Source organism: Hemiscyllium ocellatum, chromosome 42 (genome assembly GCF_020745735.1).
Source record: "Hemiscyllium ocellatum isolate sHemOce1 chromosome 42, sHemOce1.pat.X.cur, whole genome shotgun sequence".
Lineage (NCBI taxonomy): Eukaryota > Metazoa > Chordata > Chondrichthyes > Orectolobiformes > Hemiscylliidae > Hemiscyllium > Hemiscyllium ocellatum.
Window position 1 is genome coordinate 13,144,423 of NC_083442.1, and position 13,313 is coordinate 13,157,735.

A 13,313-nucleotide genomic window follows, 5' to 3' on the forward strand; every position below is an offset into this window, starting at 1 on the left:
AGCAGTAGACATTTTCTACATGGACTAAGCCTTTGACAAGGTTCCATATGGTAAACTAATTAGTAAAGTTAGATCACATGGATTCAGGGAAAGCTTGCCAAATGGATATTAAATTGGCTTGACAGTAGGAGGCAGAAGTTGGTGGTGAACTGGAGGCCTGTAACCAATGGTGTTCTGCAGGGATTGGTGTTGGGTCCACTTTTGTTTGTAATTTATATAAACGATTTGGATGAGAATTCAGGAGGCATGGTTACTAGGTTTGCAGATGACACTAAAATTGGTGGCATTGTCAGCAGTGAAGATTATAAAGGAATCTTGATCAATCAGGCCAATGGGCTGAGCAGTGGCAGATGGAGTTTAATTTGGATATAAATGTGAGGTATTACATTTTGGAAAAACAAACAAGAGTAAGACTTATACAGTTAATGGTAGAGCCCTGGGTAGCACTGTCAAACAAAGAAACCAAGGAGTTCAGGCATATGGTTCTTTGGAAGTTGCACCACATGTAGACAGGGTGGTTAAGAACATGTTTAGCATGCTTGCCTTCATTGCTTAGACTACTGAGTTTAGGAGTTGGAACATTATGTTAAGGTTGTACATTGGTGAGACCACGTTTGGAGAACTGTGTACAGTTCTGGTTGCCCTGCTCTCGAAAGGATATTATTAAATAGAGTGTTCAGAAAAGATTTATCAGGATAGACTGGGACTTTTATCACCGGAGTATACAAGGTTGAGTTGGACCTTATAGACGTTTATAAAATCATGAAGGGCATAGATAAGATGAATAGTAATAGTCAATTGCCTAGGGTGGGGCAGCTCAAAAGTAGGAGGCATATTTTTTAGGAGAAAGATTTGAAAGGGACCTGAGGGGCAACATTTTCACAAACAAGGTGGGTTGTGTGTGGTATGAACTGCCAGAGGAAGTGGTAGGTGCAAGTACAGTTACTTTTAAAAGACATTTGGATGGGTACATAAATAGGAAAGGGCCAAATGCAGGCAAGTGGAATGGATTTGGTTTGGGAAACTTGGTTGGCATGGATGAGTTCAACTGATGTGTTTGTTTCTGTGCTGCATGACTCTGTGGATGCCCTCCAATAATCTACTTTAGTGAGGTTTGTGCTGAGCTGGGGTATCAAGGTGACTAGTGAAAAAATGTTGGCATGGACGGCTCACTACAATTGTCCTGATCAACCTCAGTTGATGAAGGGGAAAATCTGGTTTCTGCACAACACTGTCCCACATCAAACCAGGTGGGATCAGAAGCATTTGGGAGAAAGGAGCGCAGGTGACAAGTCATTTCCAATCATATTTTGTTGAATTCAACTGGCACTATGCCCTTGTATTAACGCAAAACTCTTCAACGTTCAGACAATTTCCATGCTGGCTGTGTTACAGTGGGTGAAACTAACTTGCGTACAAATTCACAGAATTATGCCAATTAAAGATTAAAGTGAGGTACTGATAGGAACAACATGGCAATATTCACTGTTCCCAAGCTAATTAGAACAGCCCAGGAAATTTCCCACTATATTTATTGATTGAAAAGTCTACCCTTCTTACACCAAAGTTATTTTAAGCATCTAATAAAAATATTGGCATGAATCTGGACTTTACAACAATTATATTGCCTGTTCTAGGTATTTGACAATTCAAAACAAAACTTAAAGCATAAAAACATGTCTGGATCATCAGAGATAGTATAACAGCTGTCAGAAGTTTGAACAACTGTAGTGAGGGGTGGTGAGAATACAAAGGATCCTGAGCCAATACAAGATGTTCAAACACACAACAAGAAACAGAGACAAACACCAGGACAGTTAAAGGAACAGTTAGACGGCCTGAGCGGGGAGACTGGACATTCCTGTGGATCATTCAGCACCACAAACATCTCTCATTGTACCTATTTTTTTGAGACTAGGCCTGTAACCGGACAAGGAAACATAACGGATGTTCTATGGGAAATTGGAGAAGATTTGTAGCTCAGGTTGTAAGTTTGCTCGCTGAGCTGGTAGATTTGTTCTCAGATGTATCATCACCATGGTAGGTAACATCATCAGAGAGCCTCAGATGAGGTGCTGGTGTTCTGTTCTTGCTTGCCATTTATCTGTCTTGGTCTGTTGTGGCGGGTGATATCATTTCCAGTTCTTTTTCTGAGAGGTTAGTAAATGGGGTTTAAATCTATATGCTTGTTAATGGGGTTTCTGTTTGATTGCCAGGCCTCAAGGAATTCCCATGCATGTCTTTGTTTAAACTGCCCCGGGATGGACATAATTGTTCCAGTCAACTGGTGTTCCTTTTCGTCTGTGTGTATGGATACCAGTGAAAGTTGGTCATGTCTTTTGGTGGTTAATTGCTGCTCATGTATCCTGGTGGCTAGTTTTCTGCCTATTGTCCAATGTAATGTTTGTTGCTGTCCTTGCAGGGTATTTTGTATATGATGTTCGCTCTGCTGATTGTTGGCAGCTGTTTCAGCATGGTGATGGGTTTGTGGGCTACCATAATGCCTAGGGGCCAGAGTAATCTGGTCAGCATCTCCAAGATGGCTTTCACGTTGGCAGGGTGTCTACAGTCTCTGGGCGTGTTGTGTAGGAATCAGTGGACTGTGGATGGTCTATGTACAACAGTGGTCACCAGGGTGTTACGTGTCATTCATGTATTTACTATTCCAATATTCTCTCACCCCAAATTTCCTTTACCTCCACAGCTTTATCCCTTTGCTCACCTTGGGGGTGCCCAGTCATGTCTTGTGCAATCCAGAAGCGTTCCAACATAAGTTTTGTTCCGCCAAGTCACATTCACCACCAGTACACCTGGTAAAAGATGGAGAAAAAGAGAGAAACAGATAGTCGGCTTTAGACAATTGGCTTATTAGAAAATCATCATAGGCCTAGGTGTTTGATTGAGATGACAATGCAAATTAAAGAAGTAATATAATTCATAATTGAACTAAGAAAAGCATAAAATAATTTATGACCATGAATAATTACATTGCAAAACACAGGTATGCTTAACTGACATAATAAAAATGAAAGGTTTATTGCATTCTGCATTTTAAAGTCCATCATTCATATACTGTCAGCCCAAGTTTATTAAATTTCATTTATTCATTCACAGGATGAGAGTGCTGCTGGCTAGGCAGCCTTTATTGCTCAGAGGGCAGTTAAAGGTCAATCACATTGCTGTGGGTCTGGAGTCACTTCCCTTTTCCAACAATCGGCAATGGATTCATGGTCATCATTCAACTCTTAATTACAGATATTCATTGAACTCAAATTCTACCATCTGCTATGGCAGTGTTCAAACCCAAGTCCCCAGAACATTATGTGGGTCTCTGGATTAACAGTCCAGCGATAATATCACTAGGCCACTGCATCCATATACATACTATTTGTGAGTTTTCTGAAGTATGGGATTAACCTGTCTAGTCCTCTATTCATTCTGCATCTTTTTTGTAGTTTGGTATCTTTTCCCATTGAAAATGAAATATTTGCCAGATAACTTCCAGTTTAATTTAAAAAAACTAACCATAAAGCTGTTTGCTGCACCCATGTTCGTAAATAAGCGAGGTGTTTAGAGAATTAGAGATTTACTAACAGGATCTGCTTGCAGGAGCTAGCATCTGTGGATATGTGACTTTGCACTCTGCAATGCTCAAAACTCAAGTTGAACCAGTGAGTTGAACAATTTCAGTGCAGTTGCTGCATCACATTTAATTCTTCATGAGATGCAAAATACAATTTGTATTCAATTTTTTTTGACAAATAGAACAAGAGATTTCTAGTAAACCCGTCCCTTTCCTACAAGCTCCTCAGAGAGGAAAATAACATGTTGAAACTTAACCTTTATTAAATATTCAATGCAGGTAACAGGTTAGCACAAGAGAGTCTGTGGCATCAACCCCCATCTTAACGAGCCTTCCAACTTCAGTCCAATTAGAAGTATGTGAGACTTAGAGTCATAGAGATGTTCAGCACGGAAACAGGCCCTTCGGTCCAACCCGTCCATGCCGACCAGATATACCAACCCAATCTGGTCCCACCTGCCAGCACCCGGCCCATATCCCTCCAAACCCTTCCTATTCATATACCCATCCAGATGCCTCTTAAATATTGCAATTGTACCAGCTTAACTTAGGATATTTTATTCCTTAGAAGTGTTATGTTGTGCAGGTAAAAACTTCTATTATCTCTGGTCACTCAGGATTTATTGTTGTCCCATTCTCCAGCTGTTGAGGACCATTCTGTGGCTCTGTTTACCAGCAGTCAATGATGATCTTGGTGTTGGCATGCTGACTTTAACAAAGAATAGGCAGTGAGCACAACACGTTGAATTAGACTGCCTCAACTTGTCACAGCCAGCAGAACATGGATGCATAGGTCACTTATTCCATTAATCTAAACTTAAAGACAAAAGTGACCCCTTAGAACCAAGGAATGATTGGCAACACGGGACAGAAAGGTTGGGCTTGCTGCCAGTCTGCATAAACAAACAAAACATCACACTGACCCGAGTACAACGAAGCCACTGTTCCAAACTTTGTCAAACTCTTTACATTCTCAAAAGAGACCATGCCAAGTTTCTGCTTCAAAATGACAAACACACAGAATTCGAGCCCTATTGTAATCACTAATCAAACCTTACAGGGTCAGCTGGCATGTTATTAAAACAACATAAACGGTGCCAGCCCTCAAAAAGACACAGTCATAACCATTTTATTCCAAGCCACTACTTGTAACATGGCAGTTTCCCAACATAATCAAGCAAGGTCCAAAATATCTTTTAGAGTTCAGGTTGCACAGCAATCGTTTTGTGCAACTCCAGCAGAACAGGATACAGATAAGCTCATTCAACACATTGTGTACCTGCACTGCCAGAATTCCAGAAATACACACAATAGATTGCTTTGAAGAGTTTATAAAAGCATACAAAGCAAGACGACACAGCAGTCAGGGACAATCATGAGCCCTCAGTCTCACGTCCCTGTTTGTTTCACATAGACGCAGAACACCTCCTTTTGAAGATTGGATGCCCCCGCCCACCCCCTTATATAATTGTGTAGGAATGGACTGGAAAGCCGACAGTCCAAATCCCATGTCTCTGTTTGGGTAATAGACCAGAACCTGTGTATCTTTTCTGCCTCCTACTCACTGCTAAGATATTGTCTCATTGCATGGGCTGCTCAGGTGTCATACAAACACCTTGTGAATCCCAGTATCAGGTGACAGCTTCTTCATTCACTGTGAAATTCTTTATATAAAGTACAAGGTTTTTGGACTTTGCACAGTTTTTCTGCCAGCTCTGAGACTAATTCCCGGCTGAAAGTGATGAGGATCCAGGCAGAGATTGAGGGTTTGATCTTCATCGGGAGGTACTGAATTTGCAGTATATTTAACCAGGAGATTTACTTTATAATTACAATCACCAAGCCAAGTCAGAACAAGAACATCTTGTAAAATACATTGCAGACTTGAAGGGAGCCAACAGGAAATGCCAATGTCTCAGCCAGCAGCTGGGATATTCTAACTGGCCTGCAGGGGGCAGACCATACCTAGTAACTGTTGTTATAGCAAACTCAACACTCCAGCCTGACCTCTCTCACAGGACACCTTTTAATCTCAGACTCCATGAACAGAAAGAAATACATGATCCAAAAATCCTACTTGAGACTCACCTGCCCCAACCAGTATCACCTCCTCAGCTCTCTCCTTCTCTCCCAAAAAAAACATGCTCCTACCTAATGCTCCCTTTGAACTGAATGCTTCTAGTTCTTAGGAAAATATCTGACCCAGATCAAGTTTACCTCAACACCACAGCTTTCTCACCTTGGCTTGGTAGGTTTAATTTCCTACACAGTACACAGGCAGACAGGCAACATGGAGGAAAAGCTGGACTATACCCTGGGAGTTTTCTCCAACATATGGATTGTGTGTGTTGTTGAACTACTCCCAGAGAACCTTCAGAATCAGACGACCAACTATCAAGGGAGCTTCATAATCCCTAGGGTCTGATGCAAGTCACCTCCTTTCCCTGTAGCATCCTCCAGCTCTGAAAACAAAACCTTCAAAAACTCTGCCTTCTCTAACCCACTTCAGGTCCTCACAACCAACACCCTACCATTCCCACCCCCAAATAAAAGACTCTGGTCCCCTGTGTCTGCTAATGCTACAAGCTTCATCCCAAATTTGAAAAGTATTCCTTCACAAGTTTAGGCCCTATGTGTGCACTTAATAATACCATAAAACACTGAAGCATCGTTAGGCCACTGGCCCAATAACTCTGCTTTGCCATTTAATGAGGTCACAACTGATCTTCAACTTCATTACCCTCCATAAGCATTGATTCCCTTACTAATTCAAAACAAAATCTCACAGCCTTAGGTATACTTAATGACCCAGTCTCCATAGCTCTCTGCTAAAGATTCACCACACAAAACAACTCCCCTCTTACTTAAATGGGCCATGCTCACACTGAGATTATGCCTTCTGATCACTGACTCTCCCACAATGCCATATCTACCCCATCAAGCATCCCAAGAATCTTGTATTGCAATATAAAGTCAATTTGCATTCTTCTAAACTCCACAGAGTACAACCTCAGCCAACACAGCTACTGCTCATAAGAAAAGCTATCTATACCCGGAATCAATTGAGAGAACCTTCTTTGGACAGTCTCCAATGACAGGACATCTTTGCTTAGATAAGGGAACCAAAACTGTTCAGAGTATTATACATGCAGCATGCCTAGTACCTTGTATAGTTCCGGCAAGACCTCTCTATTTTCATACTCCATTCCCTTTGAGTATGAAGACCAACATTCAGCATGTAATACGGAAGGCAAATGGAATGTGGGTGTTAGCTTTTTGTGACTCATGTACAAGGACCTCAAATCTCTGTGCTCCAGTTTTCAGCAGTCTTCTTCCATTTAAATAATATTCAGCTCCTCTATTCTTTCTGCCAAAGTTCACAGCCTCACATTTTCCCACGTAACAGTCCATCAAGCTTCTGCCCCTCTCAATCTGTCTACATCCCTCTGCAGACTCCTTGTGTCATCCTCACTCCTTACCCTCCCATTTTTTGTGCCATTCACAAAATTAACCTCAGTACATTTGCATCCTTCATCCAAGTCATTAATAAATGTTATAACTAACTGTGGCCTCAGCATGGTTCCCTGGAGCACTCCACTAGTTACAGATTGCCATTTCGTAAATGTCCTCTTTATCCCAACTCTGGGACCTCTGCTAGCTCTCTACCAATGCTAATAGTCCTTATGCCCAAAATGTCGACTTTCCTGGTCCTTGGAGGTTGTCTGACCTGCTGTGCTTTTCCAGCACCACACTCTTGACTCTGATCTCCAGCATCTGCAGTCCTCACTTTCTCCTCATAGATTACCCCCAACATCATCTTATTAAGATGCCCAATGTGTGGTACCTTACCAGTACACCCACTATCTCCGTAACTGCTTCTTTTAATATCCTAGGCACATCCCATCAGGCCCAGGGATTTGTAGGCCTTCAGCCCCATTAATTTTCTCTAATGATAATTAACTATTTATTCCTCCCCACTCAGGGCACTTGAACATTGAGCATCTTTGGAATGCCATTAGTGCCCTTTATGATAAAGATTGATGCAAAGAATCTTTTACAAATTTCCTGGCTATCGATTATTTCCTTAACCTTGCTCTGTCAGGAGCCTGTTTTCTTTGTCCTTTCTTTTCCTTGTTGTATACTTAAAGAAGTTCCTACCATCAGTTTTTATATTATTTTAGTTTGCACTGTTTATTTTTTCACTCTTAATTATTGTTTGTAATCTTTTGTTAGCCTTTAAATATTTCACATTCCTCTGAATCTTTGCTACATTGTATAATTTTTCTTTCAATTTGATACTGAATTAATGTCCTTTGGTCAGTTTATCTCCTTCCTAAAATCCTCCTTCCTCTCTGGAATGTCTTTTGTTTTCTTATCGTCTGCTTTTGTTCATCAACTGTCTTTTCTGCTAAACTTGTTCCTCTGTCCTCCTCAGCCAACTCTGATCTTATCATTATGTAATTATCTTTGTTGTTTCTAATCCAAGATTCTCATTCTCAAACTGAATGCTAAATTCTACCATATTCGGGTCACAGTTTCCTTGGGGATCTCTTACACTGCTTCCTCAACTACCTTCCAACTTTCCTCTTTTCATGGTCCTTGGTCCTCACAACTCCATCCTCTGTTCTGTGTCAAAATTTGTCTCAACGTTTTCCTAAATGAGCTACATACTCGCAAGCTACTGCTGTTACCTTTTGTTGTGAGAGTGGCAAGAGACAACTTTAGTGAGATTGGGAGATAAATCCAAATTCTTCACTCGCTGCTTCTAAAATGATTCAACTTGACCCAGAGCAAATGATCTTGAGATACCCTTTTGTGTTCTTTGCCACCAATGCTGGAAACAATCCTGTGGCCTTCGCAGGGGGCGAGTCACAGCTGGAATTTCAAGCTATTTCTCTGGGCCTGAGAATTTTCTGTTTAACTTTAATTAATTGCGACCATTTATGACCAATTACATCATTCAATTGGCTGTTGATCCATATTGGATCGATATGGAGCAAGCTAAGGAAATCAGTGCTGTCAGGCAAAGGATCTACCTCAGCAGTCAGCTCGCATCCCTCTCGAGGGATCTCACACTTCCCTCTTTCCTGCAGCACGCAGTAGAGCATCAATTGACCTTTAGTCAGTTGCTACTTAAGAACAAGAATCATTAACACATCCATCAGAACATGTTGTGGTAAAAAGACCTGGCTCATTTGTTGCGACAGTGATTTTAAACCAAGGGTAACAGGCTGCAGGACAATTCAAAGAAAGAAAATTAAGGAAAGATTGAATAGGGGTGCTCAAAATGATCAGGGAGCTTGACTGGATAGATAAGGTGAAATTTGCCACTGGCAACCAGATCTCGATTGTGGTGAAAGAAGCCAGATGGGAAATGAGGAGTATTTTTTTGAAAAGCGCAAGTTACGGTGACCAGGGCTACACTACCTGTAGGGGGCCTGAAGCAGATTGTATAGTAACAGTCAAAAAGGATTTTATTTTTGTGTAGAAAATGTGTTGCTGGAAAAGCGCAGCAAGTCAGGCAGCATCCAAGGAGCAGGAGAGTTGAGATTTTGGGTATGAGCCCTTCTTCAGGAATCTGCAGTCCTCACTTTCTTCTCGAACATTTTCAGCTCTGATCTCCAGCATCTACAGTCCTCACTTTCTCCTAGAATCTCCTGCTCCTTGGATGCTGCCTGACCTGCTGCGCTTTTCCAGCAACACATTTTCAGCTCTGATCTCCAGCATCTGCAGTCCTCACTTTCTCCTAGATTATTTTTGAGTACTCAGGAAAAGGAAACTATTAGAAGAGCAAGAATTAAATACTGTGACCCATTAAAAAGGTTATTTTGTCCTTGGATTTTTTTGAAGAGAGGTTGTAAAGGCAGAGGTGCCAAAGCATCTAGTTAACAATGGAAGGGGAGTTGGTCAATTCTTCCAGTTCAGGTTTTTTCTAGTTTGTTTTAGCTGTAGCAGTTATGAGATGTGAGAGTCAAGGGGAGTTGCAAGCTACAGAAAAAAATTCCTCTAACTTCCTTCTGAAATCTATCTCTGGAAACTGTTCTCTCCTGTCTGTAAGAGTCTGTGTTTGAATGTACCTTTTTGTCAAAGGGTGTGATAATGGGATGTTACTATAATGGAACAGTTAATCAGTTAAGGTGCTGTATCGGGTCAGTTAGGTTTTCCAATGGTTGTTATTCTAAATTCTGCTTTCTTTAGTGGTTTTTACAAATATATTAAGGACAAAAGGGTAACTAGGGAGAGAATGGGGCCCCTCAAAAATCAGCAAGGCAGCTTTTGTGTGGAGCCACAGAAAATGGGGGAGACACTAAATGAATATTTTGCATCAGTATTTACTGTGGAAAAGGATATGGAAAATATAGACTGAAGGGAAATAGATGGTGACATCTTGCAAAATGTCCAGATTACAGAGGAGGAAGTGCTGGATGTCTTGAAAAGGATAAAGGTGGATAAATCCCCAGGACCTGATCAGGTGTACCCTAGAACTCTGTTGGAAGCCAGAGAAGTGATTACTGGGCCTCTTGCTGAGATATTTGTGTCATCGATAGTCACAGGCAGTAGATGTGATCTATATGGACTTCAGTAAGTCGTTCGACAAGGTTGCCCATGGGAGACTGATTAGCAAGGTTAGATCTCATGGAATACAGGGAGAACTAGCCATTTGGATGCAGACTGGCTCAAAGGTAGAAGACAGAGGGTGGTGGTGAAGGGTTGTTTTTCAGGCTGGAGGCCTGTGACCAGTGGAGTACCACAAGAATCAGTGTTGGGTCCTCTGCTTTTTGTCATTTACATAAATGATTTGGATGCGAGCATAAGAGGTACAGTTAGTAAGTTTGCAGATGACACCAAAATTGGAGGTGAAGTGGACAGTGAAGAGGATTACCTCAGATTACAACAGGATCTGGGCCAGATGGGCCAATGGGCTGAGAAGTGGCAGATGGAGTTTAATCCAGATAAATGCGAGATGCTGCATTTTGGAAAAGCAAATCTTAGCAGGACTTATACACTCAATAGTAAGGTCCTAGGGAGTGTTGTTGAACAAAGAGACCTTGGAGTGCAGGTTCATAGTTCCTTGAAAGTGGAGTCGCAGGTAGATAGGATAATGAAGAAGGCGTTTGATATGCTTTCCTTTATTGCCCCTTAGGTCTCTTTTATATCTTTCCCCTCGCACCCTAAACCTATGCCCTCTAGTTCTGGACTCCCCAAACCCAGGGAAAAGACTGAGTACAGGAGTTGGGAGGTCATGTTGCGGCTGTTCAGGACATTAGTTAGGCCACTGTTGGAATATTGCGTGCAATTCTGGTCTCCTTCCTATCGGAAAGATGTTGTGAAACTTGAAAGGGTTCAGAAAAGGTTTACAAGGATGTTGCCAGGGTTGGAGGATTTGAGCTATAGGGAGAGGCTGAACAGGCTGGGGCTGTTTTCCCTGGAGCGTCGGAGGCTGAGCGGTGACCTTATAGAGGTTTATAAAATTATGAGGGGCATGGTTAGGGTAAATAGGCAAAGTCTTTTCCCTGGGGTTGGGGAGTCCAGAACTAGAGGGCATAGGTTTAGGGTGCGAGGGGAAAGATATAAAAGAGACCTAAGGGGAACTTTTTCATGCAGAGGGTGGTACGTGTATGGAATGAGGTGCCAGAGGAAGTGGTGGAGGCTGGTACAATTGCAACAATTAAGAGGCATTTGGATGGGTATATGAGTAGGAAGGGTTTGGAGTGATATGGGCTGGGTGCTAGCAGGTGGAACTAGATTGGGTTGGGATATCTGGTCGGCATGGACGGGTTGGACCGAGTCTCTATGACTTTAAGTGTAATGTTTAAATAAATTGCTTTTCTTAAAGCTGAGTGGTTTGACCAGCTGCATCACACCTGGAATATCCACTTCACATCTATCTTTAAAAGAAGAAAAGGCTAGAAGAAAATATTTTGAGGGGGTCTGGCCTGATCCATAACAAATCTAACTGGATTCCTCTTTCAAACAACAAGCATGAGTTCAATGATCTGAATGATTCAATAAATGGCCAATTGTGGGGACTTTTAAAAAATCTTTCTCAGCTCCTACTCCATTTTATAAGAGGTAATTTCATCAAAACATTGGGTCCTCTGAAAGTTATACCCATCCATTGGCCTTTAGGAATACAAGGCAACAGAAAACTCCCACACCAACTGTGGGGATGCATGAGAGAGCATCGACAGAGCAGAAAAGAAGAGTAAACTGCATGACCAGTCCCCTTAACACACCGTCAAAGGGCACAGGCTTTCAGAGGTGGGGAAAAAAAAACAAGTTACAGTTCATGCCAGGTACTGAGTTCACTGTAGTGAAGTTAACAGGCTGGGAACAGTTCAGAGATGACAAGACTGTGCTCCACAACATGTATATATTGATTTCTGCTCATCAGAAAACAAAGTGACATCAATTATAGTGAGGCAGAGTAAATCCTACAACATGCTTAATACTGCATGGTATAATGGGGATGTGGTAAATTATGGAGTACTGAATACACATGTTTGAAAGAGAATTATTTCTCCCCAGTCCCCAGCAATATCATTCCACCTGGAACAATGTTTGAAACTGCTGTATCCTGCCCCATTCTTTAAATAGCTGTTCCTCCACACTAAAGCAGGCCAGATGTGATACAATGGCCTTGCATATTGATCCTGCTTGACCCACACAGCTTGTAGTCAGCACTGCCATTTAGCAAGAACCCTGTTAGCTTCACTTCACTTAACGTGTCAGCACAGGTTACAGATATTGCAACTCATTGAGAATCAGCGTGCTGCCTTCACAGAATGCATAACAGACCATTCAACACAACAGGAATTCTGCTCCACACAAGATCACTTCCACAGTTTATTTCACTGACTTCTCCTTCGTGCACTTATCCACTTTCCCTTCAAATGCATCTGTCTATTCATATCAACCGTGACAGGTCCAACAGTAAGCTCCACATGCAAAGCACTCTCTGGGTGAAGAGGTTTTCCCTTAAGCCGTTATAAGTTAGCTATCAATAAATCAAATATTTATGGTTCCTACTATTGAACACCACAGAAATGGAATTCTCTTCATTATATTTACCTAACAAAATCCCATTCTAATGTTAACATCCTCAGTCTTCTCTCACTCTTTCTTTGGGGAAAAAAGACCTCCGTCTGTTCAATCATTCTTGATTGTTAAAACCCTCATCAGTTCTGGTATTATTCTTGATGGACAAATGGGGGTTGGCTACAATAAAAGTTTCAAAATTTTTTTGAGCAGGCAGCTATAATCACACTTCATTTGAAACACAAGACACAAAATTAGGAGCTAATTAGTAAAGTTGTTTAAAGGAATGAGAAATTTTGTTACTTAACTAACCCGGAGATAAATAGTAAATTGCTGCATCAAACACAGTTGATACAGGTTAAAAATGTCAAGCTGTCTAGTATAAAATAAGGAGATATCACAGGCATTCTTCAAAAAATGTAAAAGGTGTTGAGCTATTAGATTTTAACCTGAGACCACGGCTGTTTAATTATTAATATGTATCCTCAGCAGTGCCAAAATCTGTAGATATCCTGGATATCTTAATAAATGGGTATTTCTCCAGATTTGTTTTTTTTTTATCATGGAGTTCAGTTTTGAGAGATGCTGGGAGAAACGAGAGAGAGCAAATCTTCCAGGTCTGCTTTATGAATCTATTTTCTTCTCTCTCCCTCCCCACCAAATAGCTATTACCTGAAATAGATTAATGTAT

At 41.4% G+C, this 13,313-nt stretch overlaps 1 protein-coding gene across 9 annotated transcripts in view; it reads right to left on the reverse strand.

The window, feature by feature from the left end:
- LOC132834854 (zinc finger protein 609-like) overlaps positions 1–13,313 on the reverse strand; it is a 229,418-nt gene that overhangs the window by 53,827 nt on the left and 162,278 nt on the right. For all 9 annotated transcript variants that reach the window (XM_060853944.1, XM_060853943.1, XM_060853945.1 and 6 more), the window contains one exon: positions 2,723–2,810. In XM_060853944.1, the coding sequence (XP_060709927.1) occupies positions 2,723–2,810 (88 nt within the window). The remainder of the gene's footprint in view (positions 1–2,722; positions 2,811–13,313) is intronic.